At 38.3% G+C, this 17,680-nt stretch overlaps 1 protein-coding gene across 2 annotated transcripts in view; it reads right to left on the bottom strand.

Moving 5' to 3' along the window:
* Positions 1-17,680, bottom strand: part of POLR1A (RNA polymerase I subunit A) — a 34,665-nt gene that overhangs the window by 13,092 nt on the left and 3,893 nt on the right. For both annotated transcript variants that reach the window (XM_040591707.1, XM_040591715.1), the window contains exons 5-23: positions 16,870-16,955; positions 16,651-16,760; positions 14,612-14,698; positions 13,833-13,935; positions 13,212-13,374; positions 11,267-11,440; positions 10,957-11,079; positions 9,908-10,135; positions 8,020-8,274; positions 7,469-7,660; positions 6,537-6,680; positions 5,920-6,103; positions 4,752-4,834; positions 4,480-4,638; positions 4,053-4,151; positions 3,015-3,167; positions 2,742-2,824; positions 1,801-1,966; positions 1,069-1,290 (exon numbers count right to left, since the gene is read on the bottom strand). In XM_040591707.1, coding sequence (XP_040447641.1) covers positions 1,069-1,290; positions 1,801-1,966; positions 2,742-2,824; positions 3,015-3,167; positions 4,053-4,151; positions 4,480-4,638; positions 4,752-4,834; positions 5,920-6,103; positions 6,537-6,680; positions 7,469-7,660; positions 8,020-8,274; positions 9,908-10,135; positions 10,957-11,079; positions 11,267-11,440; positions 13,212-13,374; positions 13,833-13,935; positions 14,612-14,698; positions 16,651-16,760; positions 16,870-16,955 — 2,814 coding nt within the window. The remainder of the gene's footprint in view (positions 1-1,068; positions 1,291-1,800; positions 1,967-2,741; positions 2,825-3,014; positions 3,168-4,052; positions 4,152-4,479; positions 4,639-4,751; positions 4,835-5,919; positions 6,104-6,536; positions 6,681-7,468; positions 7,661-8,019; positions 8,275-9,907; positions 10,136-10,956; positions 11,080-11,266; positions 11,441-13,211; positions 13,375-13,832; positions 13,936-14,611; positions 14,699-16,650; positions 16,761-16,869; positions 16,956-17,680) is intronic.

Below are 17,680 nucleotides of genomic sequence, written 5' to 3'. Positions count from 1 at the left end.
CACGATGACTGTTCTATTGTTCAGTTTATTAGTCTTTCAGGTAACATTTCAAATGTTGCATTTAATAAAGGAAAAAGTTAATACCAACATTAAAAAAAAATCAATACAGAAAATGAGCTAAACGTGCCTCGCTGTCTTATGAAGGAGGAACTGGCTTGTGACATAGAAGTTTGTCCACTGAGCTCTATAATATACCGAGACAGAGATAAACATGTATCTATATCTACCCATCTACTGGAAGAAAAAAAATGAACTAACAGTAAAAGAAATCCCAGGCCAAACTGCTTTGAATGTTACCAAAAGTGTCAACAGCAATACAAATTGAGCATAGCTGAATAAATGAACCAGTGATTAGGCATAACATTTGCAGACAAGCTGACATGAGTTACATTTCTCAACACCTTCAACTTGGGAGTTTCAATCTAACTGTCCGCATTCTACCAGGGTAAATTCCTTGTGAAAGCAAGGCTGTGAAGCAGCACCTGTTTGCATTTTGTGTTTATATAGAAATTTTGTATGTTGTTTTATATGTTGTGTTTGTATTTTCATTAGAAGCCACAAAATATAGATTAGTGCCCTCGTGTACAAGAGGCTTAAGCAAGAGTACTTTTTTGAAACACTAGGCAGGGCTGGCTCAGCCCTCTGATCTTCATATTTAAACAGGCTCTCATCCAGCTAGCAGGATCTGTCCATCCAAAGACAGATCTACTTTGTGTACATAGGGAAAAAAAAAAAAAAAAAATCAAACCACTAAAACCCGAAGAAACCCCAACAACCCATCACCAAACAAAAACAATTCCCCCAAAACACCCACAAACATGGGCTGTTTTCTAAAACCCATTTTACCTCAGAGTTTCTGGCCTCTGCCCTAGCACTAGGGCCCGCAGACTTTAATAAATGAATCTCAGCTTCATCACCCACACAGCTGACATATGATTCCATCAAAAGGTAACTTATATATAAGTAGACTGTGAAATACTTTTGGACATAAAAATCCACTTAAAAAACCAAAACACTGAATTCTACAACTTTTAAAGGGCTTGATGGATTAAACTGCTTCTGTGTCACCTGTAAAGTAGCAGGATCTCTTCCATTTTTGATTTCACCTCCTGGCATCTGTGCTTTTACGCTTGCCATTTTCTTCTGGGAAAACATCAGAAAACCTCCTTCTCTTTGCACAGAGTTCTGGTGCCTGGCTCTCCACTTTTTGATGGCTTTGAACTGCTGGTTAGCTTGGTGAGACTCCATCCTTGCTAAAGCTTCATCCAGATGGTTTGTCTTCTGGATAACCTATAAGAAAGTTATCTGTATAATTATTCTTCTCTCTATGCTTACTGTAGAAGAAAAGGCAAAGCAAACCGAAAAGGTCAGCTACCACCACTCAAAATGTGCAGCTGCTGTAAGACAATTTTCAACCCAACTGAGACAAAACTCCTTATATCCTTATGGGACTATTGCCATTCTTTAATAAGCAGTGATGATATTGGTAAAAGGAAATTAATCAAACTTGACAGACTGAAGAGTAAAAGTCATCTGCCTTGAATCCAAGTAGAGTTAGAAAAGAAGAGAACAGGGAGAACAGTTGGTGCTCTGTTGAAATTGAGACAGCTTAAATCATGTCACGGACTTCAGATTCACTTCCATATTTTGTACAACAGCAAATAAAACCGTAGGTTAGTCTGAGAGTGACTGAGAGAAATAAATACGTTACTGGATCTCTAACAGATATGCCAGACGTTAACCATGCATTTCAGTCTCCCCATTTTCCCCATATAAATACTCAAAGTTTAGGTGTCCTACCTCATAGTTTTCTGCAATGAAAGGAAACTGCTCAGGTTGTAAGAACTGAGTTTTAGGAATATCAAGTCCGTCTTCTCCATACAGAAACTGCACCACACTGCCATCACTATCTCGTACAGTCAGGTCATACTGAACTACCAGTCCTTCCAAATGTTTTATGACGCACCTGTTCCACAGGAAAAACAAACAAAAAACAAAAAACAAACACTGCTATTAAGAGGCTACAAAGCAATATGCAAGACAAAACTCTAACACGAAAAATACTGTTTTCATTGGTATCTTAAGTGCACTTAAGGACTGATAAGAAATTCTGGCAGCCAAAAATTATACAGACATAAAAAAAGGTGAAAAGCGTAATGATATTGCAAATCTTTCTGCGTGTTGCTCCCCCCAGCTTCCTTGGATTGGAGTGACTTAAAATTAAATAACTAATTACTCTCTACTTCTGCTGTCATTCTTAATTGTCTGAAAGAAGGGGGCATCCCTTCTTTCAAACCCCTCACTATCCTCTGAAAGAATTAAAAAGTTCAATCTTCTATATATTGGAGGTGTTGCCTGAATAAAGACAACGGCCACACAATGTGGTCACGAAAAAACAGCGTTGCCTGGAATTTGTGCATCTTTACTTGTACCAGGAGAAATATTTTTCCAAAAGGAAACATTGATGATACTACGTGTCTGAGATAACTTAAGAGATGATGAAGTTAAGTTGCACTTGGTCTAGTCCTTTAGAAAGTTGGCCTTAGAACAAGCATTTAATACTCAGTAAACATTTTCCTAAAAAGCAAGTACACTGAAGTTAATATAATATAGGCACTCCTTCCAGCCTACAGTATTCTACAAAGTAACCAAAACCAACCCAAAACCCAGACAAAAAAAAACCAACACCAAGAAAACAAAAGGGCCTTTTAAAGGCTCAAATTCTAAACCAAGCCTCTTACCTTTGTAGGTACCCAGAACGGCTGGTTTTGACAGCTGTATCCACAAGACCTTCCCTGCCAGCCATGCAGTGAAAGAAGAATTCCTAAACAGAAGCACAATGCCATCAGCATTCTGCTGAGAAGTATACCAAGACTGGCAATTTATGCCCTTTCTCAAAAGCTACATATGAAAGTAGAGTGAATAAAGTCAATTTATCTATAATCACAGACACTACATTAAAATACCAAGATTTAAATAAACTTCAGTATAAGCACAAGCAGTATTAAACTTACAGAAGGTTTGATCCCAGTGAGAAATCTGCCAGTCACAAATCCCCCTGAGCTAGGGGAAAAATCATAAGGCTGGAAACATGGCAGCGATTTGCCAGATGCCATTAGTGGGGGTCTTCGACCTTCCAACTCAATTTGTCCCAGCAAACAAGAAATCTAAAAGCAGATGTGAAAAAAAGAAGCATCACTTTTCTACCCAACTATTTGCTACGTAAGTTCAACATTTTTTCTTGAAAAACACAGTAAAAAAATGAAAACATTCATTAAATGTTCTTTAACTAAGTGTCAACATGTTCATTAAATGTTCTTGCTACTGATGGGCATAAAAGGCATGTAGGTCTCCTCTAGTCTTTTAAAGTTGTATTCAACTGCCCTGACTCATTTCCATTCTCATCCTGTATGCTCATTTTAATACAAAGAGATGTGAAACTAAAAAAACCTGTAAATATATTCTTGGTCCCTACATTACCCTCACCACCTCTCAGCAGTGTACTAAAATCAGCACACAAAAAACCCCAAAACAAAACCCTCTCTCTCTTGAGCTTTGGTCATTCTCTCTCATCAGAGACAGAATTTTAGATGGCCTTTTTATATAGTATTTCTTCTTGGTGTCTGTGTTTCAAAAGGCAAAATGAAAAAGCATCCTTGCCATTTCTACCAAAATCAAAGTAAGATTTAGTTGTTCCTATTCAGTAGTGGAAGATGAAAACAGAGTCAGTCTCCAACACAGACCTGGAGAAGTTCTTTCTCCTACAGTAGGACTGTTCGTACAATCTGCAGCATTCCTTCTAAAAAGAAGGTCTGATGTTTCCATAAATCCTAATCTACTGAAAACTGATTAAAAGAAGAGAAGGTTACAATAAATACTGACTGTCCTCCATCACCCACTGAGGTCTTTATTACATTCCTCTAAATTTTTCCATGCCAAAGGCCTCTATTCTCCAAAAATAAAGATGTTGTTTTTGTATTAAATATACTTCTCAATAGCTTACATTCTAGGACAAATCACATGTAGCTGCTAAATATTCTAGCAGCCATTACCTGCATTGTATTTACAGTCGATCCTTTGGCTCCTGACTGTACCATCAACTGCAAATTGTTCTCAGGAAAGCTCCTGTGCAGACCAAGGGGCATACACACCTAAAGAGTTGTGGTGGGGTGAAGGGAACAAAACCAAACCATTATTAATAAAATAATCAACCAAAGCAATTCCTGTTGAAGGCTTTAAGAAAGTGAAACAAAGAGCAATCACAATCATTCCTATTCATAATTTTAAAGTGTCTTGGATATTAAGCCATCTTCTCATTCAGGGAGGACAAGGCTGACGTGGCCAGGCAGTATGTGAGGACTCATACTGGAGGAAGATGGAAAGCTTCAGCCTCTGAACAGTCAGGCACCCCTCATCGACATGAACTTAATAAGAAAGTCTCCAAACAAGATTAGTATACACGGATGCCTTGATGTCAACCTTGTTAACTTCATTGTTGTAATTGTTTACTTCCTCCTTGAATTTCAGATCAACCATGTTAAAATCCCTCTGGTCTTTGCAGAGATGGGCATCCTGCCATTTCTCTTGGACCTCCTCACATGATGCTGTTTCTGGCAAATTAAGAGCAGCTCTAACAGCCTGAAATTAAAATATAGGGGGGTTAGGTGCGAAGCAGGCATGATTAAACAGGGCAGGATTTAAAAAAAAAATAATAATTATGGGGGGAAAAAAATTCTGCAAGACAGACTTACTTCAATACCACGCTGCCTTGACTTTGCAATGATTTTTTTTCTTTTGTGGTCTGCTTGAGGTTTAACCAAAATATCTTCAATCCCTGTTAAAGAAAAATAGAGCACATAATGATCTGAACCCAGAAAGAATTGAGGAAGGAACCACATTTGGCATCAGAGATTTTGAGAGCAGAGAGCTAGAAAAGAAAGTCACAATTAAATATATAGCAACTGTTAACCTGAGACTAACTCAAATTTAACAAGAAAAAAAATTCTGAGTGGCTTTTTGAGGGAGAAGCCATTTTCTTTTTCTATCTCTTTTTCTGATGTTTTAACTACCTTGTGATCCCAGGCTCATAATCTTTTCCTAAGTTTTTTACGCCCTGGCTCTCAAGACATATTTTCCATGTCTTGGTCAATTATTTACCTTCCTCGCTTCAAAGATCTCCATTCTTTTACCTCAGCCCACCGCAGTCTGTTGGTTCCTCACTACTGCTGTCTGCCTACGTAACTCTAAGTGAACATACTATCCCTTCAGATAAGAGCCAATGTAAACCCTTCTGCTGCTATATACTGTATTTCATTAGTATAAAAACATCTTGTAAAGCTCTATATGGTAATTTGAAATATTTCAACTACTGCAAGAAGAGAGTAAAGTAAGGGTCAAATTTTTATTGCGTGCCAAGTGCATTTCTGTATGAGTTTGCAAAGCCATAATGGAAGTCAAACATTTACCAAAAGATTTACAGTAGAACGAAATATGCAAGACTTGATGAATAACCCCTCAAAGATCTTCCACCTCGCTTTGTCAGCTGTTCTGGTTTCCATGCAACAATTCTTTTTCAAAGAAGTAAAAATAACAAAGACTCCTAGGAGCTTTTGATCTAAACAAAACTTCAACACAAGACATCTAGACTGTGTATGCTTTGACTAGGCAGGGTAGAAGAGAGAACTTGATGGTCATACTCAGGATTACACTTTCTCTTTATGCTTAGAAGGCCAGCTATGCACCAACCAGAATAAAACAAGACAAAAAAATTAAAAGGCTGGCAAACAGCAATCCCACTCAAGGACAGTCTTGCAAAATTATATTTACAGCACTCTTAGCACGTATTATGCCCAGTGTCTGTTTTATATCTTAGAAGGTGCTGCACTACAGCACTGGTGAATTACTCCTTGTGATACTCACCCATTGTAAATCCCCTGTACAGCTGCAGATAAGCAGTAAAGAGGCGTCCTAGACACGTTAACACTTTCCCACTGGTTTCACCCCCATAGATTTCATAGCAACAGTGGACCAGGCCATAGGCAGAGCTGCCAAAGTGAGCCTTGTCCAAGACTCCACACAGTAATTCCCCATTTCTAATAATAACCTGAAAAATAAAACCACGGGTATTCAGGAAAACAGAAATTTTGATCTTACTACAAACTCTACAGATTTTCTGTGTAACCTATATGAAAATACGTTTAAGTTTTAAAAGAGTCAAATACGGTCAGATTATCTATACTTCCAGAATTTATAGTAGAAATAAAACTTCTAACAGCATCTGTATTTTTCCACCTATGAAGTCAAACAATGAAGACACACACATGGTCTAACAAAAACAGATGAAATCTCCATCAGTCAGGATGAGAACAGAGTTTTTCCTGATCCCCAGGCCTATCCTCTCATCACCACCCTCTGGCAGTAACTGTTGCACAATATCTGCTTTTAATTTTGTCACCTGCCTGCTTCCCATTCCTCTACACACAATTTTCTTAACACTACAGCCCAGCCCAATTTCCAGAGCTGCTGCCCCAGCATACCTGAGATTCACACATTGAATCAAGATTTAGACATCTGTTTGCAGGTCCCTTTACCCAGGCTCTTGGACCAATCTTAGCTTTGCCAGTCAAATTCAGTGGGACGTGGTTTTCTGGAATGATGTTTATTAACAATGTAGAAACAACCTATAGAGAAGCAGGAAGAGTGGCAGAAACTATTTCCTGTATTTCCTTCTTAACATAAAGAATGTGGCACAGAGGAGAAAAGCAACATCCCATACGTATTTTTTTCCACTGACAGCAAAGCTTTGAAAGCCTGGAAATCTGACCTTTACAAAACAGGAATATCCTCTTGCTACTCTAGTCTTTGAAAGATCAATGAGCTAAGACACATAATTATTCAGAAACATATGGCACCAAACATTTTTCCAATAATTAGACAGATATATTAATTAAAAAAAAAAAAAAAGTTGTCTAAAAACTGGCAGAGAATTTCCTTTGCTATGAGGAGACATAATACTTGGCTTGAAAGTTAAACTCTCTTAAATAGTGGAAAATGGAGCGTTCACTTGGGCTTCCTAGGTATTACATCCATCTAACAATGACCTCAACCAAAAAGTCAAACACCAAAATAAATATTTACTACAGCCTTTTAAGTTCAAAGATTTAAAAGCTCTGACTGGCATAGCTTAGTTTACTATAATCCACAACAAATTCCTTCTCTGCTCCCATGCCTGTAAACCGCAGCTTTATACTTCTGTCTGCAACGCTGTTCAGCGTGCTATTCTTATATTGTCGTTTTAAATGAAAGAGGACTCTCATAGCTCAGTAACACACACCAACATCTACCTGGTGTTGATTTAGATGATGGAATCTGGCTTTTCAGCAACCCTCAGCAGCACTGGTTTTAACATTAGCATTCTGCTCACTTTGGAAGCACCAGCATTCCTCAAGCTAATTAAGTTATAAACTACCTGCTTTCCTGTCCACAGTCGCTGTGGTTTCATAATGGCAGGAGGAAAGATTTTAATTCTTCCTTTTTTGTCTGTTAGTCCTCGGTAAACAAGCTCCATATATTGCTCTCTGGTGAAAAAGCAGCCCCGGATTGTCATGCTGACTCCAGAAATCATGTGATCCTGGATCAAGCCAGGAAGCGGCTTCCCATCCTAAAGAGATAACAAGAAAAAGGGTTGGGGGGCATAATGTCACATGCTAGCAGCTCCCCAAAGTATTCCAGCTGGATAAAAGCACTAAAGTAACTTGTAAAGAACTCAACATCACAGCATAACTATCAAATCTCTTATGGACATTCACATTAAAAGGACCACATTTTTTGGATGTACTGGGCCTTCTTTAGACAAAGAGAACTGCAAGTGGAGACAGAATAGAAACCAGGAATAAATTTTAAAAAATAAAGGGAGGGAGGGGGAATCAATCTATCTCATTTATCATTAGACAAACCAACCAAACAAGTCAAACAAACTGATTTCACATAGGAATAAATTTATCTGACAGTTTTATTCACCTTTGGAACCAGATACTGTTCATCAGTAAAGGCTAAGGTATAGGCTTCTGCTCTGCCCAGCTCGCTCTGTGGAAAATGGGCATTCATTTCATCACCATCAAAATCAGCATTGTAAGCCTTGCAGTTGGCATAGTGAAGCCTCAGCACTTTTTCTCCAGGCAGGATTCGGGCTCGGTGAGCTTGGATGGAAGGTCTATGAAGAGTGGGCTGGCGGTTCAGTAAAAGGACATCTCCATTTTTAATATGTCGACATACCTGCAAGAGAATTTTGGTTGCTGCTTATAAGGCACTTCCACATATGCTTCTGAAAAGACTCCATCTTAAAATATGCACACATCCAAAACATTTCCTTTCCAGTACTTATGTTCTGTGCAAAACTCTGTAAGAGAGAATCAAAACTACTTGCCCCTGAACAGCCCCTGCTCTCCACCAAACCACACTCTTAAGGCTGTGTATCCTCCATTAACTCACACAGACCACAGTGATCAAACCAAGTTAACAGCATGGAAGCCACACACTACCAATCTCTCCTCTCCCTTGGCAATATAGCGATCAAAGACTGAAAAAGAAAGACAACTATGCCATTTGTAAATGAGAAAATAAACTATTAATCCAAAACCCACTGGGCTGAACTGAGAATACCTGTCACCATACACCCAGCACGGGACACCCTACAATTAGGTAATAATATGACCCAGTAGCTGAAGCAAAGATCTCTGAGTTGTAACTTCAGGTTTGAGTAAAAGACAATATATTCTTATCTAGAACAGTCTCTCAAAACAGTGTCATTTTAATTTCTAACACCCATATAGCTATTTAAGTGATTATCAACATGAATATGATAAGCTGTACAGTCTAAATACTGTTGTTTACCTCTGTGACAGGTTGAGAGAACTGGCATCACAGAAATAGTCTTAAATATTAAATCTCTACCATGTCTCTAACAGAGACAAGGATACACATAACAGACATCGAAAAGACTATTCATCACCAAAGCTTTTGCCCTACCAGCTAAATAGTAAGTTCTCACTCTTGCAAGGGATGGAGATAGTTAAGAAGTTTCAAAGGCTGGTTAAGCTGTAGCACAGAGAACTCAAACCCTCCAGCAGCTACGAAGAAACAACTGGTGTAAGCACTAAGCATTTCTCAAGTGTTAATGCCTGTACAAACAGGTGGATATCAGTGTGGCTGTCTCTTGGTTTGTCATCTGTAAAACAAGATGGTGATGGGAAGACGGACTCCGGGTTATAGCAGTCAGCACTACAACACAGCCTTCCCGGTCAGTGCCACTGTCAGCATGGCTGACACGGAATGGAGGACTCTACTTTGTACATCCTCATGGACATCCCGCTCCTGGAAGACGTCACATCAACTGCTTGTGTTGTACCTACTCTACAAGTATACTGAATTTCAGCCTCCAGGACTACCACCAAAAAACTGCTCCAAATACAGAACCTATTTCATATTTCAAAAGGAGAAGAAAAAAAGATAAGATTTTGCTGAGAAGGACAGGGAGGCAGAGGGATATAGAAGCATAAGATGAAAGCAGTATTTTATCTTCCATACTGCTAACATTTCCCAGGAATAGTCAGCTGTAAAATACAGACTCTGCATCTTGGCCAGATGAATGCCACACACTGCATATTAAGGAAGAGTAAAATTCAGGATGGAAAAACAGTTTATAGAATTTGAAAAAGTATCAAGCTTTGCTTCCCAAACACCCCCCAACTTTTCCTCAGCCATCTACTAAAAGACAAGATAACCCTGCCCTGGGAGTCTTTGTGAGCAGGTCTGTTGGAATCACTAGCAAGGACAGTAGTAGTAGTAGCAGTTTAAGAAAAACACTACAGATGTAGAACGGCTCCAACAATCCCTCGGTCACACTCACAATCTTCAGTCCTGATTGGGGTGCACCTGAAGACGGAGTGAGGAGCTGCTTAGCTATGGCTTCCCTCTGGGTCAGGCTGCTCGCACTCAACACTGTACGAGATCCATCTTCATTAATGACCATGGAGGCTCCAGGGTGAACCTTTGGGCCATTTATGACAGCCTGCCTCAGCTCTTTGACATTCCAGGGAGTGACTGGCTGTGGGTAAGTCAGTTTGGTAGCAAATACCTAGACAGGAGGGAAAGAGGAGAGATATAAAAAGCTGTTCAAATTTGGCTTAGAACAGTACTAAGTCACTGAGAAAACTGTCAAATGATAACTCATACAATATAAAGATAAATTACTTCAAGCTCTTGGATGCATCTCCCCTTCAATCCACTGTCATGCCAAATAAATACATTTCTTTTTTAAAATCCTCTACCATAAGAATAGAAACAATGTCCTTTTTACACTGTTCTACTGCAGTAGAAAAGAAAACCCCAGTTAGCAATTAAATAAAAAGGCAAGCACGATTTTAAATTCTGCAAACCAATCAGCAAATACAGAGAAAAAGTGCATTATCACCAGGTCCACTATTTGCAGATAGGCAAGCAGAAAAATTGATATAATGAAAAGCTCGAATTCAGGCTTGGTGTCCTATCTGTGTAGTTAAAAATCATCAAGGATGAATGAAGTTGGTGACATTATTATGACCTTTTATTAAAGGCTTCCATAGCTGTTATAAGATACACTGTACAAAGACCACAGGAGAAACAGGTTCCACTTAAATTTGCATCAATTCATAACCCAGGAAGCAAGTACATATTTTATTATTTTTTTAATCCGCTTTCCCAAAATGTGATGTTCACTATAATGGTGAATTCCTGCTCTTCAATGCTTCTTCTTTATTAACACATAGTAGTAACGCACAGCAATGACACACTGGGGAGGAAGGAGGACAGATGAGTTGGAAAATCTCTACATTTTAAACTGCTTGCTATGTAGCTGCAAGTGCTACAGTGTAGTTCAGTCCCCAGCTGCACCAAAAAGAAACACTCATTTATTCTTACCATAGGAATGCCAATCTCATTGGTACCAATGTACATATCGGGGCAAATGACTGATCGAGCAGCAAAATCCACACGCTTTCCCATCATGTGCTTGCGGAACAGTCCTTCCTTTTTCTCTAATAGCTTTGAAAACAGAAGTTAATGATTAAAACGTGAAAGCATGCAACATCAGACAGATGTCCAGACATTGTGATGAGTATCATGAAAATGCCTACATACTAACCACAAATACTTCACTTTTTCTTATTGCAACAACTTCTCTTAAATGTCTGGACACTCAAAGTCCAGAGTCTCTAAGACTGCTACCCACCTGACGGATACCAGGGTATTTTTCTGTCATTAGTTTGTCCATGTCACTATCAAATACAATGTTGACATGGCTCTGAAGACGAATCCAGGCGTTGTACAGCTTATCTGCAATGGTTTGTCCTGGAATCATCGTCAGGACAGAATGGTCCAGAGGGTCATCATTGTCTCCCGTCTCCTACAGAAACAGAAATTAGCAACTTGGACTTAATAAAAAATACCTTCTATTTACTAGGCTGAAATTATAGTATTAACTAGCTGTCCCGGTTTCAGCTTTGATAGAGTTAATTTTCCTCTTAGTAGTACACTTCTGTGTTTTGGCTGTGATGTGAGAACAATGTTCATAGGACACTGATATTTTTAGTTGTTGCTGGTGATGTTTATACCAAATCAAGGACTTTTCAGTTCCTTAGGCCTTGCCAGCCAGAGGGCTTGAGGGGCACAGGAAACTGGGAGGGGACACAGCCAGGACAGGTGACCCAAGCTGGCCAAAGAGGTATTCCATACCATATGATGTCATGCTGAGTATATAAACTGGGGGAAGAAGGAGGAAAGTGGTGACATCTGGCATTATGGCGTTTGTCTTCCTGAGTAACCGTTACATGTGATGGAGCCCGGGTTCCCTGGGGATGGCTGAACACCTGCCTGCCCATGGGAAGTGGCGAATGAATTCCTTGTTTTCCTTGCTTGCATGCGAGGCTTTTGCTTTACCTATTAAATTGTTCTTAAGGCCCTTGAGTTTTACGTTCCTTTCCGATCCTCCTTCCCATCCCTCTGGGTGGGGGGGGAGTGAGCAAGCCGCTTTGTGGTGGTGCTTGGTTGCCGGCCAGGGGTTAAACCACGACAATAGCAAATGGAACATTGGCCACTATTTCACAACATGTTAAAGACACTAATTAAAAACAAACAAACAAACCATTTACATTAACAATGTAAAGTAACTTTCAAATTATTACAACCAAGTGCCTCAGACAGGTCTGGATGGGAGATCTCCAAATACCACAGCTACATATACCAGTGGGATTTTAAAGATGATTGCTAATCAGTCATCTCCTCGTGACAGTCCTCTTCCCAAATTAGATGTTACTGGTTAGGCAGTCCATGCTACAAATCACTGTGCCTCTAGGAAGTCCTATCCTTACATAAAAATGATGTAAATCCAAGAGCTTTTGTCACCCACATTACTTTGATTTCACAGTCTAAAGGTCAGTAAACCTCTTGCATCCGAAACACATAAACCTTCTGACCCGTCAAACATTTTAAGAACATATCTCCACCTAGTGGCTCAATTCTAAGTAACTACAGATGTTTTCAAAAAGTTTTACACTTAAGATGTATATCAAATTCAGCTGAAACTAACTCCAGTATCAAAGAACTCTCAATAATACAACTCATGGACAAATATGAAAAGAAGCATGGTGACATACATTATTATTTACTACTATTTGACCATGTGAACTGGTCGGTAGCAAACAGGCATTGTTACTAATTAAGGTTATTTGTGAATATTTTGATTTCATTTAGACATCAATGGTCAAAAATAACCAAGACCACGGTTGGCTCTACTAGGCTTAGAAGATAAAGTGGCTTTTATCCCCCACATCATTTTTCATTCAATAAGATGTGGAGAAAGTTTTACTGTGAACTGTTTGTGCAGTACATCTTTCATTCTCCAGTAACTGGAGTCCACCATGTCTCACATACAGTGATCTAATACAAAAACCATGACTAAAGGAGTTTGAGGAAAATGTTTTTCCCCTTTGTACCAGGCAGGTGACTGGAAAGAGGCAAATGGGGGAGGAGACAATCAATCTATGGAGAACATGTCCAACAGCACACACACCAACAGCCCAGGCTAAAACTGTTACTGGAACAGTTTAAACAGCAGCCTACCTGAACCCAGCCCATATATCCAAAAAACAAAGAATAAGATAACCACCAACTCTTACTGTTTGGATTTCTTCTTCTGCAATTTTTATTGGCTGACATTGTTGTTTTGCCATGAAAACCAACAGCTTCCGTATCATTTTGGCATCTTTCATGACAGCCTGCAAGTTCACAGTTTGACCATTTGTAAACAGTCGGTCTCCAACACGATTTATGGGACGATACCTACAGCAGATCAAAGTAACTTTAGAAGATAAAATTCACCAAAAAGTAGCATGATAAACCTCAAACATTCTAAGCTAAGCCTTCAGCGCATGAAAAATAATCCCTATAAACTAACAGCGAGCATTTAAAAATTACTGTATCATACTCAGACAGTCATAAAAGAGGACTGATTCCTCAACAAGAAAATCTACCAGCACTATACAGTTAAAATACTCTGCAGTGACTTAAAATACTAACACTTTTTTTTCATAATTAGTATTTCAGTCCTTTAACAAACTCATCTGGATTTATAATAAAGCTTACCATCAGTTACTGCTGTGATTTATTTTTTTTTAAACACTCCACTGACACTTCAGCAGATCACTGTCTGTACTATAGATGCTTGCATCTCCGATTCCTGCAAAAAGTTTGTGCTAAACCCCGTGATTCCTACAAAAATTTTTTGAGGGAAATTTTACCTTGAAGGTGGAACCACAAGTAGGTCTAAAAAAAACATCTCTGGACTGAATTCCAAGCTCTCATGGGGATCCATCCCAGGGAAGAGATAACGCAAAAAGAAACCTAAAAAGATACAATAGAAAATGTAAATTCATTATCACTGCTATTGTTTAGGAATTCAAACCCCCAGATGCAGCTGGTCAATGAAGTCAAAAAAACCTGCTAAGTTAAATACCAGCAAGCTTGCTTGAAATAAAAACATTTAGACATACTTTAGAAAGAACTGCCATTGTTATTTTTGGTCACATACATGGTATTTTAGAAACAACTCTAAATAGAATTAGAGTATAGGAAAAGAAAAAAGCAAAACAGCAGGAAGAAACAGTTTCCAGCTACTAGCTGTGACTGGTCATGAAACTGCTTTGGTTTTTCCTGGCAAATGCAGTCAGATTCAGAGTACAGGGAACTTAGAAAAGATTGCTAAATACACCCTCAGTGTTTAACCAATGTAGCTGTGGGGAATATTAGGTGTAGCACCATATGAGCATCAAATTCTCTGTAAACAACAATCGTGATTTGTGGGGAACCACAGTTTAAGAAGAGCTGATCAAACTATTTACTGAACTCAACTCACTGCATTCACTAGCTACCAGTTCTCCTGTCATAAAATCTATCTTGCTGCCAGGAGCCCTCAAGGCAAAAGGCAAAGATCTGACAGAGTTCATACAGGAATATTTGCAGACCCTGTCCACTAAAGGATAACAGAAAGCAAAGTAATGTTGCTTTTAACAGTCATTACCTTCATTCCTCCACAAAGCCAGTATGTATTCCTTGGCAGTCATCGGTGTCAGGTATCCTCTCTTCCCTAATTGGCTTTCATCAATACCTGGCGAAAAATAAAGTTAAAAAAATAATCACAAGAGGTTACTTTGAAAGTTTTTTTGCTTACAATGATAAGGGCTTCCAGCTCAGAGAAGAAATGGAAATACATGCAAAATACACTGGCTGACATCTACATTAAAATTATTAAAATGCCTGCTTTGGCAATATGAAATTAAAAAGAGCAAGCCTTCCCAGGATTGGAAAAACCAGCCATTTCTGTGATTAATGGATATCAATGTAAGCAACTGAAACACAACTCAACTTTAACATGTAAAGCATATGCTTTATTTGATTAATGGTGAGCTGGACTCCTTTTTCAAATGATCTCGGCCACTGACCAAAACACTAATTACAGCTGGGAAACACAGAAGTGGGATTCAAACATTACGAGTGAGATCAAGGTTCCCATGAAATACCCAAACGGATGAGACAACAGTGACAGTCAGCAACCCATCTATATTGTAACTTAAGAGTCTAGGTTAGCCATATTTTGGCAGGGAAAGAAAACCTATGGTTTTGCTATTTAAAAAGCCAGAGATTTTGGGTCTCAATTCCCATTTCTCTTGTAGGCCAGCTCCTTGTGTCCCAGGGAAGCCAAAGTACATGACTTGATGAAAAGCAATAATCTCATGATCTCAGAACTCTTCTTTTGACTTAAGGCCAGAAATACAGATTTTTCCACACTGAAACTTCAATTCCCCATTCCTTCACATAGAAAACCTTTCCATCCCTTAAACACAAATGCATCCACACCAAGGTTAAAAGTACTTCCTCCAAGATTCAACACAGTAAGTAACTGCAACGCTGGCTATGCAGAATGTAACATAACTGTATAGTCCGTCCTGTTTCAGAAGATACAATACTTCACTGTCATTAAAGTAATCAAGCGGTATTACAGACTTGGTCTTTGAACACTGACAGGGGGAAGATACTTCTCACTATTCACAGCTGAAGTATAGATAATAGAGCCTGTGAGAAAATGACTAGTTTTGAAGCTTTCTGTGGTTAAGGCAAGGTATTCTAAATCTGGCAACATACCAGACCTTCCAAACAACTATTTTCTTCACTAGCATAATAAAACATGTCCCAGAGTGTGGACACACCTAAAGGGGCTCAAATAAAAAGCTCAAAGCAATATCATACAATTTAATGCAGTGAAATCATAGCTGTCACTCAAAAGAGTAACACTGGGATACGCAGACTTTTCTGCCTTTGTTGAATGTATCATGAATTGGAACCTAAATGTTATGAACAGGATGTTAAAGCAGAGATCTGACCTTTCTGCTTTAAAACCCATCATCCACGTTGTGCTTCTTCAGCCACAACTCCAGAGATTTAATCTAGTACTCAAATCACAGATGAGCAAATAGAATAAGCTTGCTATATGAATTTTCTCTAAAGCATTAAATAACACACACACAAATCTACTTTAATTCTACCTGCATGTGTAAAGGATCAAGGATACAAGAGGAAAAAAGTTTAAAGTGATTCAAACACCAGGTCAATTAAGCCTGGGAAATGTCATCTGCTTTCTTTTCTGTCTTTTCCCCTTTACAAAAAAATTCTTCCATAAGACTCAGGATTACCTGATTTTCTTTCTGAAGTAAGGCTGGTCATCTTCTTTCTAGTTAATTTTTTATCTAGTCTATTTTACAAATCTAGCAGAAAATCATCTACCTGCCAAAAATGAAATGTCCTTCAACCACATCAGTTGACATAGATTATGCTTTTGTACTTCTTTTCCTGACATACACAGACCTCGAAGCTGCAAAAGCACAGAAGGCTTGCAAACACAGAAATTTAATGGAGTTGGGTACTCCCCTAATGCTGAACTTATTGTTTTATTTTATTTTCTTATAAATGAGTCACAAGTGCATAGTCACTGCTAGGAATCTGGTGCACCTTAAATACAGGAAAGTAAGTGCAAACATATTGAGTAGAAGACAAATATTTTACCTGCTGGCTCACTTAGAATGCTTCCCTCTCCTGACTTATGGTATACTGTAGAAGTATAGGTTACTGTCAGCTTGCTGTTATGCTCTTTTCGCACCAGTGATCTCCTAGATCTTAAAGGAAAAAGAAGGAAACCAGGAAAGGCAGTTAAAAAGTTAATACAAACGCTCACTGTATTTAACTTTATACCAGCTATTTACTTTCTTATGTACTTAAACTTACTTGCAGTTTGGGCATTTCTTGGAAGTTGTATGTGCTTTCCAGAACTGTGCTATCAGTTTATTTCTACACTCACATACATTTTTGACCTGACAAAGAAAAAAAAGACAAGAAAAAAAAAAAAGACTTAAAAATAATGAAAATAAAAATAAACCAGAACATTTGATAAGGATTATTGATTAAACACTACACAATTAGTGTTAACTATCAACATGAACATTATTACTATCAATGCACACACATCCTTGTATTGATTTAATTCATGCCTTGATCTATAGTGTTCTTCCATCATCTTCCCATGTTTGCTGGAAAAATAACCCCCTCAATGCTCACCATCTTCCTTTTTAAATTTATTACATAAATAGTCTTTATTTTTCATGTCAGTACTGAATTTTAAAGCTTTTCTCTAATGACGATTTAAGAAGGTAGATCACAAAAAGTCCTTAAGGTTAGTTTTGAAACAAGGAATTAAAGAATTAAACTTGGCTTATAAACAAACCTGCTTTAAGATGCTAGACCTTTAAAAATTTTCTTTACTAACATTCTCCTTTAACTAAGTACATTAAAATGCATTTAAATGGAAATGAGAATTCAATTACATAACTAAAAATTTCACTGTGAAGAAATTCTGCAAATTTGCTGGATGCCTGAGTTCTCAAGAAATGTTCTGCAGCTCAAAAGAGCTAAAGCATCATACAAAGAAGCATCAACATCTGTAGGTAATGTACTGAAAGCAGTGTCAAATTATTTTTATGTATTTACACCATCAAAACATTTACCTACACAGTGTATTTTCCAGAAACCCAGTAGCTGT

This window comes from Falco naumanni, chromosome 1, assembly GCF_017639655.2.
Source record: "Falco naumanni isolate bFalNau1 chromosome 1, bFalNau1.pat, whole genome shotgun sequence".
NCBI classification, from domain to species: Eukaryota; Metazoa; Chordata; class Aves; order Falconiformes; family Falconidae; genus Falco; species Falco naumanni.
Note: the sequence above shows the minus strand (reverse complement) of the source record. Positions and strands in the feature narration are given on the sequence as shown.